The 22,058-nt window shown below is 39.7% G+C and overlaps 1 protein-coding gene across 1 annotated transcript in view; it reads right to left on the bottom strand.

Moving 5' to 3' along the window:
* Positions 1-22,058, bottom strand: part of rsu1 (Ras suppressor protein 1) — a 115,688-nt gene that overhangs the window by 78,916 nt on the left and 14,714 nt on the right. The window contains exon 4 of the mRNA XM_052016319.1: positions 1,159-1,279. Within this exon, the coding sequence (XP_051872279.1) occupies positions 1,159-1,279 (121 nt within the window). The remainder of the gene's footprint in view (positions 1-1,158; positions 1,280-22,058) is intronic.

Raw genomic sequence — 22,058 nt, 5'->3', positions numbered from 1 at the left:
GCTTTATCAATTACAGCTCTGCATTCCCTTTCCTCTTTTGACATGACCTTCAGGAAGCAGCCTTGTAGAACCAATGTAACCAGTCCACGCCAGATTAATGAGCGAATCTACTTTTGGTAGTTCCGTAAAGCCAATACATATTGGCAGGAACTATTCTATCAGGAAAAAAAGAAAATAATTAAGACTTAATTTCTTTTGGCATCCAGAGGCCTGCTTGGACATCTGATTTTAACCTTACTATATCCGACAAATAAAACTCCACAACTTAAAACATCTCTATTAATTATACGAAAGAGAGCAGATCAAATCTGAAGCCATCATTTTAAAATAAATATCATCAGTGTGATGGCAGTCAGTCTCTTAGGGCCTAGATTCCTGTCTGGAGGACAATTCTATAGAACTTGCTTGGGATCTGCTTTGCTTCCAGACCCATCTTTGCAAACAATTGTCTGTTTAGAGGAAATTGACTTCAATCTGAATTCTACCCAGTTAGTCCATTCGCCTGTAGCCTATGAGGAATGAGGTTGAAAATTTACCAGCTGTGTTACATTAAAAAATACTGATTCTACAATACAAAAAAAAATTGCATTCTGCAGTTCATTCTCAAAATAACTTATACGATCAACACAACAGTCCAGCCCTAACCTTGAACTGTACAATGAATATCAAATCTCATGGTTCATATACACTATTTCAGATGGAAAGAGATCAAAAGATTTAGAACAGAGGCTTACTGACAGAAGTGAAAGGAGGATGGAACTCATAATGTAATAGAAGCAAAACTTCTTCTAAGATCTTACTTTAAATCCAGTCCAGACAGATGGGATGAATACTCTAATCTAACAGCAGTTTAGAGTTTTGAATAAAATGAACATAGGTACACTCAATCTCACCCCACAATGGACAAGAGTCAGCAGCATAAAGTTATACAACTTTAAATATTAATTCAGTAAACTTGCTGAGAAAAAGAACATTGGATTGGAGGGAATATAATGACCAGTTTGGAATTTTTCACTTAAATATTAAAATTTGGTTATTTTTAAGGACGTAATGAAAAGTTTAATTTGTGAAAGGCCATTTCATCTCACTTGCTGTCCACAACATTTTCTGGTATCTCCACCTTCCGCTCCGACTTGATTTCCAATAGGATCCACTTACCCAAGGTTAAGATGTTTCAATTTCTGTAGGCTGCTGATTTGTGTCGGAAGGTCTTCGATCTGATTGTTGAAAACATTCAGCACCTCCAGATTCCTCAGGTCAGCTACGTTTGCTGGAACACCTGAATGGGAAGGAACATAAATACAGTTAAATCCACATTCTCATTGTACAGGCAACACCAGGGGAAGAGGCAAGTATAAAAAACTTTACCTTTGGGTTTATAATAATCAGTTCACAGTAACATGTACACAAAATATAATTGCCCAATAAGATGAATACAAAAAACTTTGAAACAAGTCTTTATTTTATTGAAGAGAATTGTGGGGGAGACCATCACTCCCAGAAAAAGAACATTTTAATCAGAGATTGGTTATAGATAAGCACTTAGAACAGAAAGATGGTAAGAAAATTGTAAGATAGCCTTTTCTTCTGGGACAAAAAAAAAATCCAAATGCCTTGCACCCAAATACAACTGTATATAACAGACAAAATATTGAACAACTAGATTTATTAAAAACATACTAAATATAGAAAAATGGAAACAGATGAACATTATAAAAAATGTAACAATCAGAGGCAAGAAATCAATGCTGAGCAATCAATAAAATTAACTTAATTCAAGAGAAATCCTAGTTGAGAAATCGCTGTGTGCATTGATAGTATGAATTATTAATTGCTGACTAAACCAATAGAAAAGTGACAGAAAATTCAGAATTTGTTTAATATAAATGGGGCCAGATGGAGGGAATTCTTGAGATAAACTTTCAGAGAGAATTTGAAGAAGCCAATAAATAATGACAGAGTGGTTTCTAGGTCTCTTACACTTCACACAGTTATTCAATGCCATTTATTAACACTGATTTAATTTTCAATCTGCATGTTGCATTTTCTGATCAGAGGGGTTTACACCATACACATCATGTTTACATGTGTAAACACCCAGCAGAAAATGCCAAGAAATACTAATAATTCTGCATCTCTATCAAACCAACACACACCTTGATATTAGACAAATAAAAGCAGAACCAAAAGTGTGCTAGAACTATCCAGTCAAATTTGGACTTCAGTTATGGGGACAGATTGGATAGGCTGGGCTTTTTATTCCCTCCTGGAGTGGAGGCGGCTGATGGGTGACAGTGATAGAGGTAAATAAAATTATGATAAGCATAGATAGATTCTGCCTAATCTATCCTTTTTCCCATGATAGGGACATCAGAAACAAGAGGACAGAGATTTAAGGTGAGAGGAAAGAGTTTTAAAGGGGATTTCAGTGGAAATGTTTTGTTTCCCCCCCCCCAACAGAGAATTGTTGACATCTGGAATGCGTTGCCAGAGGTGGTGATGGAATATGATACAATCACTACATTTAGAAGAATTTAGATGAGCACTTGAACAGGCAAGGAATAAAGCTTTCAGACCTAATACAGGCAAATGGGTTAGTATAGATGGGCAAAAAGGTTGACATGGATATGATGGGCCGAAGGGCCCATTTCTGTGCTGTACAACTGACTTTTCTATGACAATTCATGTGGACTTCATTTCAATCAGGGTTGTTTTCAACTTGAAAAATCCCAAAAGTTAAATGATTTATATTTGACTTCTAACGCAAGCCAACACATATTGGAAAGATCCAGAAAGATAAAAAAGTAGAACATTAGTGGAGAAAGATGAGATAAATAGAATAAAAGAACCCAGAAATTTAAAAAGACGAACCTACTAAGTGTGGGCGTTAAGTGAGATTTTCATCTCTTTTTACAAATGCAAAAGGTTACAATACAGGTACAGCAAGCAATTAGTAAGGTAGGCTTTATTACAAGAAAAATGAAGTATGAAAAGTTTTGCTGCACCTGCACACAGCTTTTGAGAGATTATTCTGGGAGTACTGCGTATAGTCTTTGATATACTTGGCTTGAATGTAATGTGCACAAGATTTACTAGACTGATTCCAGGTATGGAGGAGTCAGCTTATGAAGAAAGATTAAGCAGATAGAGCCTATATTTGATGAAGTTTGGAAGAAAGAGAGATGATCTTGCTGGAATGTACAAGATCCAGAGGCTTAGTAAAGAAAACATCCTTTCAGCATTGGCCCAGCTGGGGAGAATCCAGAACTACAGGCATTTTCTTAGGACAAGCCGTCCATTTTAGACTTCAAACAAGGAGGCCTTCTTTCTTTCAAAGTATTGCAAATCTTTGGAATTCCCGTCAGAGCTATGGAAGCTGAGTGACTGAGGATATTCAAAGCTGAAAAAGACTTTTTGACTATTTGGGGAGATTAAGGAATAGGGAGACCAAGCAAGAAAGTAGAACTAAAGCCAAGATCAGATCATCCATTTAATGGTGCCACTCACTTGAAGGTTCTTCTGGGCTACTCCTGATCACAAAATATGTGAAAAATGGTTGTTGGCTCACTGCAACTGCTCCATTAAGGGTGCAATACAGTTTCTAAACAAAGAAATCCATCATTACAGACATGCTGTGGATGCAAAAGGACCAACTTGGCTACTCCTGTTATTCACTATTATAAACTTCCTCCTCCTGGTTGGTCACAGAAACATTTCAATCTTGGTCATCGCTAATACTAGCAAACCAACTGCTTGCTAGCTTGTAGGTGCAGAAGCAGGAGCAGGAAGCAATTGCGTCAAAATGTAGAATCAGCATTAAGATTCATTGGAGCCTGCAGCTGCAACACTTATTGATTTGTTGTTGTGCCAGTTTGCTAATTCACCCCTGTCCACTTTTCATTTAATTCACTGGCATCTTATGAAAGTTAATAGCCCTTTATTCTTATGAATTGATTCATTCACTGGTGCTACAATGTTCAGTGTCCTTCTTTTTGTGTACTTCGATATGGCATCAAATTCTAATTCACCATTTTTTTGTAAAAAGAAAGCTTCCCACTACAGTAAATGCTTCCAGTGTGTATTGTCATTTTAAATGAGGTTAAAGCCATTCTACATTGACTTCTCTTGTGAATGGAAGGTCAAATGGTACATAAAGTTTTATGTCAAACATCCTCAGGTCCCAGCCAACAGAAAATGCAAAGGGCTGGATACATGAAAGAACATGAAAAATACCAACGAACAGATGACAAAAGAATTATTTCTCTTTATTATCATGAGAAATCTCCACTAATAAATAGAAAACAAAAAAAGTGATGCATTATTCAAGATGCTTTCCTCAAAATAATCATCAATTTTATCATTCCATGGATGAAGTTCCTGCACCAAAAAAAAGACAAAGCACATTTTAACAACAATCTTTTAAACAAATGATTCTGCAGACTTTAACTCACTTTTGTAAGCAAGGAACAAATTGCATTTCACAATAAGACTTATTGGGTAAATTTAATCATGCCTACTAATATCTTCATTTAAGTTATTTTCTTTTCAAATGAGGAGATCTCAGTCTCACCCCCAAAGCCTGGGTATAGAGTGGATATTTTTGTCTTGAGCTGAAGATAGATCCTGCAATCTGAAAATGTAGCAGGAGAATATTGAAGGGCACAAAACTTTGGATTTTCTTTTGAAATGAGGGATCTTACCACCATTACTAATATGACCTTACATTAAAACACAACCAAACAGCTGGTAGCTATCATAGGAAAATCACATTGCTGAAAGTGGCTCTAAAAAAAAAATCAGCTAACAATTTTTCCTGTTGTCTGTTTACTTGCACTAAATACACATTAAAAATGCTGAATAATTCAAATAAATCATACGAAACTCATAACATGTACATTTAGAAATCCACGCAACAGACTTTTCCTCGACGGGTCTAATTTTAAACATTTGAGCTCCATGTCATTCAGGGAAGATTCCAAGTCAATGTTTAGGCCTTAGCTTTTCACATACAAATGCCCTTCAATTCTTCTTTCACAGCATCTGTACATCACAGGCTATTAGAGCCAGTGTATTTATTTACAGACATTACCGTCCATGGGTTGGAGACAAGTGTCCCATGGGGATTGATGGGAAAATTGGTCCCTATAAACTCACGACTGTGTGACCAGATTCTGCTTTAACTTGATCTACAAGTTTGCATATGACACCACCATAGTGGGCCAAATCTCAAATAATGAGTCGGAGTACAAGAAGATAGAGAGCCTAATGGCATGATGTCATGAGAACAAACTTTCCCTCAATGTCAGCAAAACAAAAGAGCTGGTCATTGACTTGGGGAAGGTGGCGGAGGGGGTCAATGCATATGCTCCCGTTTACATCACCGGTGCCGAGGTCGAGAGGGTTGAGAGCTTCAAGTTCATACGAGTGAACATCACCAATACCCTATCCTGGTCCAACCACAGATGCCACGGCCAAGAAAGTTCACCAGCACCTCTACTTCCTCAGAAGGCTAAAGAAATTTGGCATGTCCCCTTTGACCCTCACCAATTTTTAATCAATGCACCACTGAAAGCATCCTATCCAGATGCATTACAGCTTGGCGTAGCAACTGCTCTGCCTGAGACTGCAAGAAGCTGCAGAGAGTTGTGGGCACAGCTCAGCACATGACAGAAACCAGCCTCCCCTCCATGGACTCTGTCTATACTTCGCTGCATCAGTGAAGCAACCAACATAATCAAAGACCCTACCCACCCTGGACATTCACGCCCCACCCTCTCTCTCCCCCCTCCCCCCACCCCCCAAAATCAGGCAAAAGCATGAAAGCACATACCACCAGGGTCAAGGACAGCTTCTACCCCATTGTTATAAGATTAGTAAATGATCCCCTAGTACGATAAGGTAGACTCTTGACCACACAATCTACCTTGTTATGGCCTTGCACCTTAGTGTCTGCCTGCACTTCCTCTGTAATTAACACTTAATTCTGGATTGTTATTGTTTTTCCCTTGTACTACCTCAATGTACTGATGTAATGAAATGATTTGCATGGATGGCATGCAAAAGAAAGTTTTTCCACTGTACCTCAGAAATTTTAAATTTATTATTGCCACATGTACTAAGTGTTGGAGTACAATTAGCCAATGATGCAAAAAAATCTGTGCAAATGATAGGACTGTGGGCAGTGGACACTTCCAGGCAGTGTTCAATTGCTCCAGATAGAATGGGCTCAAGATGTGCAACTTAAATAAATATAACCAGGGGGTTGTGTATCATCATGCACAGCATCACATTTGTGTGGGGCAGCCTGAACTAACCATGAGAAATGAACTACTTCTAAAACTGAAGTTATAGGATATGTTGAGTCACTTCTTCCCCTCTGCCATCATGTTTCAATGAACACTTCCTCTTTTGCACTATTTGTTTTTGTAACTTATAATTTTTTTAAAAATATATCTTTGTCTTGCACTGTACTGCTGCCACAAAACAACAAATTTCATGACAGTGATAATAAACCTGATTCTGACTTCCTCTGGAGTTTCCAAAAAGAAAAGTGCACATTATGCATGCAATGCTCTATGTAAGATATGGTCTTGGGATGCAGGGGAGCAGAGTAACATCAAACTGCTTAACTTGTAATGTTAATCTGCATTGCTTTCTAATGCTGATGGACCTTCTGCTTATTTAAGGTCCTCAATTTGAGCAGTTTTTCCTAATAGTCTTTAAAAAGTTGTTCAGAGACCAAGGTAATGCATAAATTATGGGACAATAGAAAAGAGATCAATCTGCATGAGGTTAGGCTACCCTATTAATGCACTTCTCACTAGATTTGAAACAGCAGCCTCCTGCTGAAGCAAGATGACACTTACATTTCTCAAACACAGTCAGCACCATGACTGCTTAACAAAATTGCCAATTAGTGCTGAATTATGAGAAATCGGTTGAAAGCAATTTATGCTTTCTTGAAACTCAGTTTATTGTTCAGTTTAATTCAGAATTCTCACATAATCAGTCAAAAGCCTATTCATAGAGGCATAAAATTTGTACAGCATAGAAAAGCACCTTCTGGCCCACTGCATCCATGCCAACATTTTTGTTTATCTACACTAATCCCATTTGCCTGCATTCGGTCAATATCCTTCAATGTATTGCCTTTCAAGCACCTGTCTAAATGTTCTCTTCAACATAGAGATTGCATCTTACTTCACCACCTCCCCTGGCAGTGTTCCAGATACTAAATACTGTTTAAAAGAAAACTCTCACCTCAAAACCCCTTTAAAACTCCTTCCTCTCACCTTAAGGCTATGTCCTTTCACTTTTGATACCCCTACCATGGGGACAAAAGATTCTTAAACTTTTTCTATGTCTCTCATAGATTTATATAAATCTCAGGTCAGCCTTCAGCATCCTTTGCTCCTAGGAAAACAAGTCCAACCTATCCAATCTCTCCCCATAAGAGAAGTCCTTATATCCAGGCAACATCCTGGTGAATCTCTTCTGCATTCTCTCCAGTGCAACCACACCCTCACTAAAGCGTGGCAACCAGAACTACCCACAATGCTCTGAATGCAGTCTAACTAGTGTTTTATAAAGTTGCAACCCAACATCTCAGCTTTCATATTCCATGCCCTGACCCAAGGCGGCAAGCATGCCATGTGTTCTTCACCATCCTATCTACCTATTCTCCCCCCCCCCCCCACTTTTAGGGAACCATGGACTTAACCCCCAAAGTCCCTTTCTTCATTAACATTTCTTAGTGCCCTGCCATTTACTGCATATGGTTATCCCATCTGACTTCCCAAATTGCATCACTTCACACTTGTTGGGATCAAATTCCATCTGGGGACATCCTGCCCAACTTTCCATCTGATCCATGTCCTGCTATAGCCTTACACAACCTTCCTCACTATCCACAATACAACCAATTTTCATGTCATACATCATAAACAAGGGTTCCAGCACCAATTCATCTCATTCGTTTGGGTTAAAATTGACGATGGCTCCAAATGAAAAGGATTCTGAATCTATTAGCTACAACCGAGCTCATTTTGGCAAACTGAAGTTATGCAGTTCTGGATGTTAAACAATAAAGAGAATTTTACAGAAGTGCTTTCACCAAAGTGAAAAAAAATCCTGCAATTAAAATCGTAATTGATAGACCAGGCATTAGTAAGTTTCAAGCTTATTACCACTCGTTCTACTTTCATGTTTGGTATCAGTAGGAAAACATAGTTGAATAAGTTGACTAAGTTGACTAAACCAATGGATTTTAGTTCAGATGTCACATGCCTATACTATTTGAATAGCCCACTAGCAAAATCATGAAATTCTACATAAAGCCAACCCCAAACTCTTTGGGCTACCGACTCAACTAGGCCCAAGAACAACTGCAGTATCGTGCACTCAGACATGGCTCCAAGGAAGGGCGATGACTGTCGTGCTCCTAGATATATAGAGAAATCAAGTTTAATCCCAACAAAAACCTCCTGCCCAAGTGTTTCTGCTCCCCTAGAACTGCATGTGCTCACCTACTCTACTGCAATTGGACTGGATTTTACTAAAGAATGCTGCCAAAGTACTATTTGTATTTCTGCCTCCATTAGGACAATCGCCATTTTGGCTAAGATAAACCTCACCCTACTCTTTAACATGTTTATAAAAGACATTCAGGATGCTTTTACTGTCTGTTAATACAGTTGTATATACTTTGTTTCTCTATTTACTTTCAATTTTCCTTATACTTTTTGTACTTAGCTTTGTTTTCTACCAAATTATGAACATGACATTTATCATTTGCTGCCTTTAACTTTAATCTCAATGTTTCTTTTGTCGCAAGTTATATCACTACCAACCCTGCTCATTGGAAAAACAAAGTCACTGATTGGTGAATAATGCTGGAATGAGCACTGCTGGTATTTAGACCATTAACAAACAGCAGGGAGAATCCGATACATTTTGTAACCTTATACAAAATACAAAAGTTCAAAGGCAGAGCAGGCAAAGGAACAGTAAGGATTTGCAGGAATGCTGCCTGGACTGGAAGGCTTGATTTATCAGGAGATGTTGGATAGGCTGGGTCCATTTTCCCTGGAGCAAAGAAGACTGTGGAGTGACATGATATAGCCTTGTAAAATCAAGAGGGGCATGGATAGGGTAGATAACTATTGCTCAATCAGAACACACGTTCACAATATCTGGTGAATAAGACAATTCTAGGGGAAAAAGGCTGAACACCAGTTGATCTCACTCAGTGAACTCTGACCATAATAATTTAATACTTTTAATTCTTTCACACTGTAAAGCAACTCCATTTTTTAAAAAATCATTGTTCTATTTGTTGGTGTCTCAAGGTTCAATAGTTTGAAAATTATTGTAAATTCAACGCCTGCTACAGAATTTCAAATGCATTGAGGTTTTTCAAATGAAAGATATAACATAGAATAGTCACACAGCACAGGAACGGGCCCTTTTGCTCAGCTGTTCCATACCAACCAAGATGCCCATCTAAACTAGTCTCTTTTGCCTGCATTTGACCCATATTCCTCTAACCTTTTCCTATTCACGTACCTGTCCAAATGTCTTTTAAATATCGTTTTGCACCTGCCTCAACCACTTCCTCTGGCAGCTCATTCCATGTACTGATCATCCTCAGTGTGAAAAAGTTGCCCCTCAGGTTCCTATCAAATATTTCCCCTCTCACCTTAAACCTACAGTATGTCTTCTAGTTCTCGATTCTCTAACACAGAGTAAAAGACTGTGCATTCACTGTACCTACGCCCCTCATGATTTTATACACCTCTAAGGTCACCTCTCAATCTCCTATGGTCCAAGGAATAAAGTCCTAGCCTGCCCAACTCTCCCTGAAACCCAGTTCCTCAAGTCCTGGCAAAATCCTTGTAAATATTTTCTGCACTTCTTCCAGCTGAATGGCATCATTCCTAAAGCAGGGTGACTAAAATTGAACTCAACACTCCAGGTGCTGCCTCACCAACGTCTTGTACAACTGCAACATAACACCCAGCTTCTATACTCAATGCCCTGACGGATGACGGCCAGCGGGCCAAATGCCTTTCTCACCACCCTGTCTACCTGCGATGCCAAAGTAAATTCAGAGAGAAATAAATATTCTGTGCTTTACTGATCGACAGTGGACTTGATGTAGAGAGAATCTGAGCAGTTATGTTGTAGTAATCAGAATTGTATACATTACTCCATGTTCTATTTGAGAACTATTTTGGCAAAGGAGGAAGCCATCAGGCCCATTAAGTTCATGCTGGCTCTGTGCATAGCATCCAGTCAGCCTAATTCCCTACATTATCACTACAAGTCTGTAAGTTTCCTTCCCTTGAGTGCTCATCCAATTTCCCTTTAAACCAGATGATTGTCTTTGTTTCCCCACATGCTTATGGGTAGTATGCTTCAGGTAGTTACTATTTGCTGGGTAAAAAAGTTCTCTGACACATCTCTTGCCCTTAAGTGTGTCCCCAAGTCCTTATACCATCAAAGACAAAAAAAATCTTTTCTAAACCTATCATCTAATCATGAATCATTTCTATCAAATCTCCCCTCAACATCCTTTGCTCAAGGAGAACCATCTCAGTTTCTCCAATTTAACCTTGTAACCAAAATCCTTTATCCCTGGAACAATTCAAGTAAATTTCCCCTGCCCTCTCTCAAGAACCTCCATGCTTCAAGTGTAGTGATTTGAACTCGATGCAATACTCTTGTTGTGATCTAAATGAGTTTTACGAAGGTTCAGCAGAACTTTGCTGTTGTGTGCTCAAATAGACCCCCGCATCTCCTCTATTTCCCACATTTCTGCACTTACCTCATCTCTTCCCTCCCGGGCAGAACAGGGACAGAGTTCACCCGGTCCTCATTTTTCACCCCACCAAACTACACATCTAGCACTTCATTCTTTGCATCTTCCACCACCTACGATGTGATTCTACCACCAGCCACATCTACTCATCCCCACTTTCCTCGAGGGATCACTCCCTCTATAACTTCCTGTCCCACTTATCCCTCCCCCTCACCACCATCCAGGGCCCTAAACAGCCCTTCCAGGTCAAGCAGATATTGACATGCTTCTCCTCCACTCTTGTTTATTGCATCCATTGCTCACGGTGTGCCCTGTCCCATATCAGTGAGAAGAGTCACAGATAAGGCAACTGCTTTCCTGAGTGCCTGCACTCTGTCTGCCATGGCCTACTGGAGCTCTTGGTTGCTACCAATTTTAATTCTCTTCCCTATTACCACACTGAGATGTCTGTCCTTGGCCTCCTCCACTGCCAGCATGAGGCTAAGTGCAAACTAGAGGAGCAGCATCTCATATTCCACCTAGGTAATCAACAACCAAATGGCATGAACGTTGAATTCTCTGGATTCAGGAAAACTTCTCCTCCCTTTGTCCCTTTTCTCTCTCCTCCCCAGTTCTTCCTATGATGACCCCTATCCCCCCATCACTCTCTCTCCTCCACACACTTCATCTGCCCACCCCATCTCCCTTATTTAATTCCATGCTCCACTCTCTCCTATAACATTCCATCATCCACAACCCTTTGTAGCCTCCACCCATCACCTCACAGCCCTTCACCATTTCCACTTTACCCTCTCACCGCTCATTTCATTCATCCATCACCCATATTCCTAATTATCAGTTTCTCCTCCTTTGGTTCCACTTTCCTTTCCTCCACCTGGTTCCATCTGCCCATCATCTCTCCCTCGCCTGGTTCCATTATCATCTACCAGCCTCTATCTCATCCCTCCCTCTCTCTTCCACATACTAGCCATCTTCCCTATACACTCTCAGCCCTGATGCATCTCAGCCCAAAACCATCAACCATCCCCTTGCTTCCACAGATGCTACTGGACCTACTGAGTTCTTCCAGTGGTTTGTTGTTTTTTTTCCTCCCCAGATTCTCTACATCCGCAGTCTATTGGCATTTCCCTTAGCTTTCGGTTCTCAAACCTGACAGCTCAAATCCAAATGCCAATTTGTTTTGCTTCCTTAGTAATAAGTTTATTTCACTGAAAATAGTGGAAAGACTCCCTCTCAAATATAATCTAAAGAGACCCGATATGAGATGCAGACAGTGGTCTTCAGCCTTCTAGAGTTACAAATCAATAGTTGTGTTGTTTTGGATTTGCACCTATGCTCACCACTGTGTATTTTAATCAACCTGTCTGCCAGAAAATTCAGTGTAAATTTACAATACTGGATTAGGTGCATACCCCTCTAATTTATGGTGCATGTTGTATTCTAGTCGTACATATATTCTATTTAACATATGCAAATCTGAACAACTAGAATGAATGATGCCTCAAAATGGTCCTTAATACAACTACAACAAATAGTCATTTAACGCAAGATTTGTAACTACTATAGTTAACAGTCCTCCTGAGAAACCATTAATACAAGACTTTAATTATGGAGGCAGTGAACAAAAACCATGTACTGATCAAAAAAAATCTTCATGCATTGTAGTGTATATGTAATCACCAGCTGAGAAATTCCTCTGCTCACAGGATTTATTTTCATGAATGTTGGTTTATTAATGACTTATAAACTTCACTATCTGTGCATATGGTTCATCTTGTTTCTCCTTTAATGATTTCTCTTTATATACAATATAAATGTTAGACAAATTAATAAAATGGATTACAGAACATAGAAAACCTACAGCACAATTCAGACCCTTTAGCCCACGAAGCTGTGCCAAACATGTCCCTACCCTAGAAATTACTAGGCTTACCCATAGCCCTCTATTTTTCTCAGCTCCATGTGCCTATCCAACAGTCTCTTAAAAGACCCTATTGTATAGAAGATGAAAGGATTATACTGGATAACAGGGATAAAAATACACCTGAATTTAGTAAGACAGTAGATCTAGAAACAAGAGAATTCATCAACTTCAATCATATTTCAAAACAGATGAATATTCTAGTAATGTCCTACACAAAGTTTACATGAATCCATTATAAAAATTTGCCACAGGACCTCATATGTGCCAGTGATGTCATTAATGAGTATAATCTGTATTTTTTGTCCAGAAAATATATCATTTGGACTGATTCCACATTCAACTTAAGAGATGGTTGAGAAATTCTAGTGCACCCAAATCAGTCTTCTAGATAGGTACTACAGCGACTCCAACCATTTTGGTTCTGGTTTCCTGATCGCAAACTTCAGTGTTCAAAAATATGTTGCCCAGGAAACATGACTGAGGCTGGGTTTGACTGGTGTAGGGTCAAAAAAAAGGCAAAGTCTGTTCAGGGATATGGAAACTGGTTTTGGATGATCTGAGGGCAGGAGAAAAAAAATCTAGTTGCGCTGAGAGTAACTAATAATGCTTACTTCTGGAATAATTAATTCCATGTTCCCCCAACAATTCTCTGAATGAAGCAGTGTACAAGGAATGACAATATCCTGTGCATGACAAATATGAAAATCATATAAGGACACAAGGGTAACTCATCTCAGGATATTTCCAGTCAAATTTTCAGAGTAATGTGAAACAATCCCCAAATCTCTTTCCTGCTTCATTTTGCCACTGAACAGACAATAATTCAAGTGTGCCATATAGCCGAGTTACAGATCTTGCCATTAAATGCTGTCCTGGCCAATAATCTTCCAATGAATCCAATGTATTTTTTCTTTAAAAATTGGAGACCCAAGAGGAAGACACCTCAGAGCAAGGATGCTGAAAATACACCGCAGCTCCATTAGCATTCAGAGAGTAAGGAATAGCAAAAGCTCAGCATAGGGGTTTGTACCACTGGCTGGCAAGGGATATGGAGGTTCCAGTCAGGAAAAAAGGAGGCATATGTCAGGTACAGGCAGCCAGGCTTGTGAATCCATTACAGATTAGGTTACTATTTGGGGAATGTCCCTTTAAGGGATAGTACAGGGGTGTGTGTGTGTGTGGTGATTACAACAACAACAACAGAAGAAAAGGACATGCTGACATTTGTGGAGCAGAGAGTCAGTCAGAGAGAGAGGGAGAGAGACACCCTGTCTGCTGGTCTCTGTATCGATGGATGAAAAACAATAACTGTCTGTCACTACAATCCACGTATGGATTTTTGGAATAATCCAGTGGAGTCCACTTTGTCATTAACCTGTAGAAGGAAACAGGTATTTCTGTGGACAGCCATGTCTCGAATGCTTTTCAGGCTGGTAGATACTTTGGAACAAAGCAATGGAGACCATCAGTGATTGAGGTGTCCTATGGGTTCCATCGTGGAATATTTGGATTTAGTCATTTCTCTCTACATTTCCTCTTCAGTCAACGGTGGTTTTGCAGAAGCCTTTGCTCACGTTTCACCTTATGGCTTGCTGAACTGAACTTAGAACTATTCCTGGACTTGGAGTTTGGGAACTTGACACACACACACACACACACACTCTTCGAGTTTAGTTTTTGGGGTTAATGTTTAAGATCTAACATTTTTACTTCTAACATTTTCACTTTTATTTTTCTTATCATAAGTAGTTATTAATAAAAAATAGTTTCCAACACTTATACACGACTTGGTGTGTTTCTTTTGTTGCTGGTATGTAACAAATCCCTTGAGTACAGAAGATGTAGGAGTGCACTTAAGGAAATCAGGAGGGCAAAAGTGGGACACAAGATATCCTTGGCAGATAGGTAAAAGGAGAATCCCAAGAGATTCTGTAAGTACGTCAAAACCAAAGGGTAACTAGGGAGAGAATAAGTCCCTTTCAGGATCAGTGTGATGGTCGATGCGTGGAGCCAAGGGAGAAGGGAGAGATCTTAAACGAATACTTGTCTGTATTTACAGTGAAGTTCATGGAGGCTAGGGAATTCAGAGAAGATTATGTATTTAGTGATGTTCTGAAACACATCAATATTACAAAAGTGGAGGTGTATTGGTATATTATTGTCACTTGTACCGAGGTACAGTGAAAAACTTGTCTTACAAACCGATCTTACAGGTCAATTCATTACAGTGCAGTTACATTGAGTTAGTATAGAGTGCGTTGAGGTAGTACAGGTAAAAACAATAGGGTCACAGCTACAGAGAAAGTGCAGTGCAAGGTGCAAGGTCACAACAAGGTAGATTGTGAGGTCATAGGTCATAGTCCATCTCATTGTATAAGGGAACTGTTCAATAGTCTTATCACTGTGGGGTAGAAGCTGTCCTTAAGTCTGGTGGTACGTGCCCTCAGGCTCCTGTATCTTCTACCCGATGGAAGAGTTTGTGGTCTTGAGGCATATAAAGGCAGATACATTCTTGGGCCCTGTCAAAAGTGCATCCTAGGACATTGTGGGAAGTCAGGGAAGAAATTGCTGTGGTCCTGATAGAAGTTTCTGTATCTTCCTTAGCCATAGGTGAGGTACCAGAGGACTAGAGGATGGCTGATGTTGTACCTTTATTTAAGGATAGACAGGGAACTACGGGATGGAGAGCCCAACATCAGTGATGGGAAAGTTAGTGGCAGGAATTGAGACGTGATTTATTTACATTCAGAAAGGCAAGGACTGCTTAGAGACAGTCATGGGAAATCATAATCAAATGAGAGATACTTTTTTTTTAAAATGTTAAAAGGATTGACATGGACTTTAGAAAGGCTTTTGATAAGGTCCTGCGTGGTAGACCAGTCGGGAAGGATCCAGTGCGAGCTATCCAATTGGATACAAACTTGGCTTGGAAGGAGTCAGAGGTAGTGGAGGGTTGTTTCTCAACTTTGAGGTCTGTGACCAGTGGTGTGCTACAAAGATCAGTGCTGGATCCCCTGTTGTTTGTCATACATATTGATTGTTTGGATGAGAATGTAGGTGACATGATGAGCAAGTTTGTAGATGACACCAAAATTGGTGATGTGGTGGACTGTTACAATGGGATCTACATCAACTGGGATAGTAAGCAAAGGAATGGCAGATGAAATTTGACTCAAACAAATGTGAAATGCTGCATTTTGGGAAGTTAATCCAGGTCAGGACATACACAGCAAATGGCAGAGCCCTGAGGAGAGATTTAGAACAGAGAGACTGAGGGGTGCAAGTACATTGTTCCCTTAAAGTGGCAACATAGGTAACCAAGGCAAAGGCAGCATATGGCATGCTCACCTTCAGTGGATGGGGCACTGAGTACAAGAGTTAGGATGTCATGTTACAGCTGTACAAGATGTTGATGAAATTGCACTTGGAGTATTGTGCAGTTCTGGTCACCATACTCTAGGAAGGATGTGATTAAGCTAGAGTGGGTGTGGAAAAGATTCACAAGGATGTTGCCAGGATGGAGGGCTTGAGTTATAAAGGAAAGACTGGACAGACTAGGACTGTTTTCCCTGGAGTGATGAGGGGTGACTTTACAGAGGGTTACAAAATCATGAGGGGCGTAGATAAGGTGGGTGAACAAAGCCTTTCTCCCTACGACCAGTGCAGAGAAGGAGTCTAAAATGGGAGGGCGTAGATTTAAGGCCAGAGGGGAAAGATTTAAGGGGACCCGAGGGGCAGGTTTTTGCACACAGTGGCTGTGTGGCTGCCAGTGGTAGAGGTGGGTACAATTACAATGTTTAAATGACATTTGGACAGGTTTAGAGAGATATGGGCCCAATGCAGGCAAATAGAACTAGCTCAGGAAGGCACTTTGGTCAGCATTGACGAGTTGAGCTGAACGGCCCGTTTCTATGTTACATAACTTTATGACTATGACTATGCATGAAAACACGAAGCACCAGTCTCCAATAATCACCAATTTTAAGCTGTCTGCTTCACCAGCAGTGTCCCCAAAGAAACATTTCCAATGTTCCCTTTAGTATTATCCAATCAAAGAGCAAATGGTTACATTCAGAAACATTAGAGTTTAATCAACTTCAAATACATCTGTACCACGGAGTAATTCTTCTATTTCTATTTCCATGCACTCCATTAAGAAACAGAACAAACATGCTGGAGGATAAATTTCATGCCTGCTTTCAGCCATAAATCAGAACATGTGGAGAAAGCATGAAACAGATGTTGCTAGCCTATGGACCACCTGAAATTAGCTCTCTTAATCTAACAGGAGGCAAGATGCCATGACTCCAGTGACAGATTGCTGCTCCGATAATCACCAATTTCAAGCTGTCTCCCCAAAGAAACTCCTGGATTGACAATAGTGATAAAATAAGAGAGAGAAAGAGCAAATGTGGCAAGGAAGAGAGAGAAAGAGCAAATGTGGCAAGGAAGAGAGAGAAAGAGCAAATGTGGCAAGGAAGAGAGAGAAAGAGCAAATGTGGCAAGGAAGAGAGAGAAAGAGCAAATGTGGCAAGGAAGAGAGAGAAAGAGCAAATGTGGCAAGGAAGAGAGAGAAAGAGCAAATGTGGCAAGGAAGAGAGAGAAAGAGCAAATGTGGCAAGGAAGAGAGAGAAAGAGCAAATGTGGCAAGGAAGAGAGAGAAAGAGCAAATGTGGCAAGGAAGAGAGAGAAAGAGCAAATGTGGCAAGGAAGAGAGAGAAAGAGCAAATGTGGCAAGGAAGAGAGAGAAAGAGCAAATGTGGCAAGGAAGAGAGAGAAAGAGCAAATGTGGCAAGGAAGAGAGAGAAAGAGCAAATGTGGCAAGGAAGAGAGAGAAAGAGCAAATGTGGCAAGGAAGAGAGAGAAAGAGCAAATGTGGCAAGGAAGAGAGAGAAAGAGCAAATGTGGCAAGGAAGAGAGAGAAAGAGCAAATGTGGCAAGGAAGAGAGAGAAAGAGCAAATGTGGCAAGGAAGAGAGAGAAAGAGCAAATGTGGCAAGGAAGAGAGAGAAAGAGCAAATGTGGCAAGGAAGAGAGAGAAAGAGCAAATGTGGCAAGGAAGAGAGAGAAAGAGCAAATGTGGCAAGGAAGAGAGAGAAAGAGCAAATGTGGCAAGGAAGAGAGAGAAAGAGCAAATGTGGCAAGGAAGAGAGAGAAAGAGCAAATGTGGCAAGGAAGAGAGAGAAAGAGCAAATGTGGCAAGGAAGAGAGAGAAAGAGCAAATGTGGCAAGGAAGAGAGAGAAAGAGCAAATGTGGCAAGGAAGAGAGAGAAAGAGCAAATGTGGCAAGGAAGAGAGAGAAAGAGCAAATGTGGCAAGGAAGAGAGAGAAAGAGCAAATGTGGCAAGGAAGAGAGAGAAAGAGCAAATGTGGCAAGGAAGAGAGAGAAAGAGCAAATGTGGCAAGGAAGAGAGAGAAAGAGCAAATGTGGCAAGGAAGAGAGAGAAAGAGCAAATGTGGCAAGGAAGAGAGAGAAAGAGCAAATGTGGCAAGGAAGAGAGAGAAAGAGCAAATGTGGCAAGGAAGAGAGAGAAAGAGCAAATGTGGCAAGGAAGAGAGAGAAAGAGCAAATGTGGCAAGGAAGAGAGAGAAAGAGCAAATGTGGCAAGGAAGAGAGAGAAAGAGCAAATGTGGCAAGGAAGAGAGAGAAAGAGCAAATGTGGCAAGGAAGAGAGAGAAAGAGCAAATGTGGCAAGGAAGAGAGAGAAAGAGCAAATGTGGCAAGGAAGAGAGAGAAAGAGCAAATGTGGCAAGGAAGAGAGAGAAAGAGCAAATGTGGCAAGGAAGAGAGAGAAAGAGCAAATGTGGCAAGGAAGAGAGAGAAAGAGCAAATGTGGCAAGGAAGAGAGAGAAAGAGCAAATGTGGCAAGGAAGAGAGAGAAAGAGCAAATGTGGCAAGGAAGAGAGAGAAAGAGCAAATGTGGCAAGGAAGAGAGAGAAAGAGCAAATGTGGCAAGGAAGAGAGAGAAAGAGCAAATGTGGCAAGGAAGAGAGAGAAAGAGCAAATGTGGCAAGGAAGAGAGAGAAAGAGCAAATGTGGCAAGGAAGAGAGAGAAAGAGCAAATGTGGCAAGGAAGAGAGAGAAAGAGCAAATGTGGCAAGGAAGAGAGAGAAAGAGCAAATGTGGCAAGGAAGAGAGAGAAAGAGCAAATGTGGCAAGGAAGAGAGAGAAAGAGCAAATGTGGCAAGGAAGAGAGAGAAAGAGCAAATGTGGCAAGGAAGAGAGAGAAAGAGCAAATGTGGCAAGGAAGAGAGAGAAAGAGCAAATGTGGCAAGGAAGAGAGAGAAAGAGCAAATGTGGCAAGGAAGAGAGAGAAAGAGCAAATGTGGCAAGGAAGAGAGAGAAAGAGCAAATGTGGCAAGGAAGAGAAAGAAACAGTCTCTATATTAAGGAGGTGTTTGCAATACAGCTTCTTGGTGTCTTTTAGCAAGCTTTTACAAATATTGGTTGAGCCATCTTTTGGTCAGTCTGTAATACAACAGGGCTAACAAATTCCAGTGGTAGGTCTTCGAACAGCTTTGTGTCTAGCACCCGATTTAGACGGCCACCAGAGAGAATGAAAGTGAAAAGCCATGTGTCATGCAGCTAATAGTATCCAGGCACAAGTGGTTTGCCTTCTACATTATTCAGGCACAAAATGGAGGCTAATGAAAATTAAGCCCAATTTTCATAATTACTTTGCTCAGCATGACAAAACCAAGGAAAATGTATAGTTTTTCCATAGTTCAACAAATTGCTTTTTATTAAATTATGCAAGAAACAAGAGAAACAAAAAAGAGAAATGCAGACACTACTAATAAAAAGTGGAAATCAATAATGATACTACTGAATCTTACTAAAGTTATTCACCATTCCACCCCATTGGCTTCATAAACATTCCAGAACTACAGGAGGGGGAAAGTAATCTTGGCCAATTGGAGTGATCAATTTCCTTAAAGTCTTGGAGCTGTTTGATCACTCATATCCATTTTCCAAGAACATCACAAATGTAGCTACAATTTGACATCACCCCAAAGAGCCTAGAATATGTAGGTTTGGACCTTTGACTCCAAAGTTCACACAAGTTCAGTCAGTAACTGTTCAAATTAGCATATGTATTTTTTTGTTACACCCATCTTTCTCCTGATTTAGGAAAATGCATCATTTCAAAATGCCCTTACAATTAATAAACTGTAAGGCACATCAGCAATTTATTTCATAAAAATAATTCAAAGAATATTGTTACTATAAACAAGGCAAGAATAACTTCCACCCTTCGAGATGTTCATAAAAAATATTAGATCTTTGTGTTCTTATGGTTTGGTCTTCTGTTGGTCAAGGTACCACTACTTGGGCAGCACAGTAGCGTAGCAGTTAGTGTAACACTATTATAGTGCCAGCGATTGGGGTTCAATTCCCACTGCTGTTTGTATGTTCTCCCTGTGACTGCGTGGGTTTCCTCCCACATTCCAAAGACATACAGGTTAGTAGGTTAACATGTAATTGGGTGGTGCAGGCTCACTGGGCCAGAAGGGCCTATTACCATGCTGTATTGTTCATAGGAGAGAGTTTCCCCAGCAGATGGCAGTCAATAAAACTTGGGCACAACAGAATCTGCCAGCTGCATATTTGACTTTTGGTGCTGGATTCAGTACTGCGACTTCATCTGTTCTGGACGTTTGAATAACCCAAAACTCTATGGAAATAGTTCTATAGAAATAACACTGTTCAACTTACTATGTTTCAACAATGATAAATTACCAAATATTAAATGCACCTTCTCTTTCCCATCCAACTAAAGAAAATAAGGAGCCAGTGATCTATGAAAGTGCAGTGCAGAAAATTGACCCAATGTGCAGCAGTAATGTTTAAATTTAAGAAAGGCTGAATGTCTGGTGCTGCAGTGCTATGACTGGAAAACAGTATTTCTTAGCCATTTGCTCTGTCCTTTAAAGTGAAGCTGATCCCATTTAAAGCTGCATAAATATTTATACAAAAGATGCATCCGGAAGTTATTTAGCATTACCAAAAAAGTTCTTAAAATATAGGATATATTCCAAATTGCAGCTTCAGCAGAGAAGTCTGCATTTGTACATCAGCAATTTGGATCAGCCATACATATTGCAATAGAAAAATTCTGAAGCAAAATTTCTGCTTTGCAGTGGACACGAAATTTTCCCCACAGGCCACAAGGTCAAAATTGCACATAATGGCAAATGTCTCTATGAAGGACAATTAGCTAGAAAGAAGGCTTGCAATGGAAGCTCCACTATCTTACTCCTCTTACAAAAAAAATTCTTCATTAATGCACATAATCGTACAAGACACAAAATACCAGTATCATTTTAGTAGTACAAATACCAGAAATTGACATCACTTTCAGCAAAAATAAAGCCAATTCCTTTAAAGAACTCAATAGAATATGCAACAGTGACCCCTCATGGATTACTATAATGCTACCAATGTGGTTTTAGAATTGGAATCTAGTGGACAGCATTATAGATCCATCAAATCTGTGATTGTACCACCAACTCTGAACAGCTTTCCTGCTAAAAGTGAAGGCTGTATAATGTTCTGCTCAGATTCCAAATGTTTAAAAATAAGCAAAATGTTATTTATTTTTCAAATGAAATGTTTTTGTTTTAAAAAGTCAATAAAAAGTCATAACTAGCCTACACCAAGCATTCAATGATAGGTTAAACCTCAAAAGCATTGAACCATATTTTGCTGAAACAGTTAGCTATCTTAACTAAACTTGCCACTGCCTACTTCAGCTCAGTAAATTCTCTGCCCAGAAAGTTGTACGGAAAGATTGGTACAATGACTGATCAAGGACACTCAAGACTCCAGTGGGCATCTCTAACTAGTTGAAAGATTGAGAAGCAAGCAGTGGAAGGATAGAAAATATAAAAATTAAACCAAATAGATTAAAGTAAAAAATTTATGATAGACTTCAAATCTCAACATCTGAAAAAGTGTTGTATAATAATTAATTATTGTAATTAATTTGCAGTGTCAGAAATGGATTGGCTGTAATTAACAAATATCATACAACAAGGATGAAAATGCCTGAAAATCATAAGGGTTAACATGCAACAGAAAAGTTAGGTTGTGTTCATCATTCAAATAGCAATTCACAGCATTTAAATGGTGAAGCAGACAATATCATGTACATAAAGGTGATGGGAAATGGTGCAACTTGCATAACATTTAGATACTGGTTTTCAAATCAACATTTGCTCCTTACACATATACCACATTCACCTGACTTCTCAAAAATTAATTTTGTTCCCAATTAAAAAGTCATCTTTTCATTAGTGCAGTAAATATAGGCAA

The sequence above is a fragment of the Pristis pectinata genome, chromosome 5, assembly GCF_009764475.1.
Source record: "Pristis pectinata isolate sPriPec2 chromosome 5, sPriPec2.1.pri, whole genome shotgun sequence".
NCBI lineage: Eukaryota > Metazoa > Chordata > Chondrichthyes > Rhinopristiformes > Pristidae > Pristis > Pristis pectinata.
The sequence above is the reverse complement of the archived record's forward strand: the minus strand, read 5'-3'. Positions and strand labels throughout refer to the sequence as shown.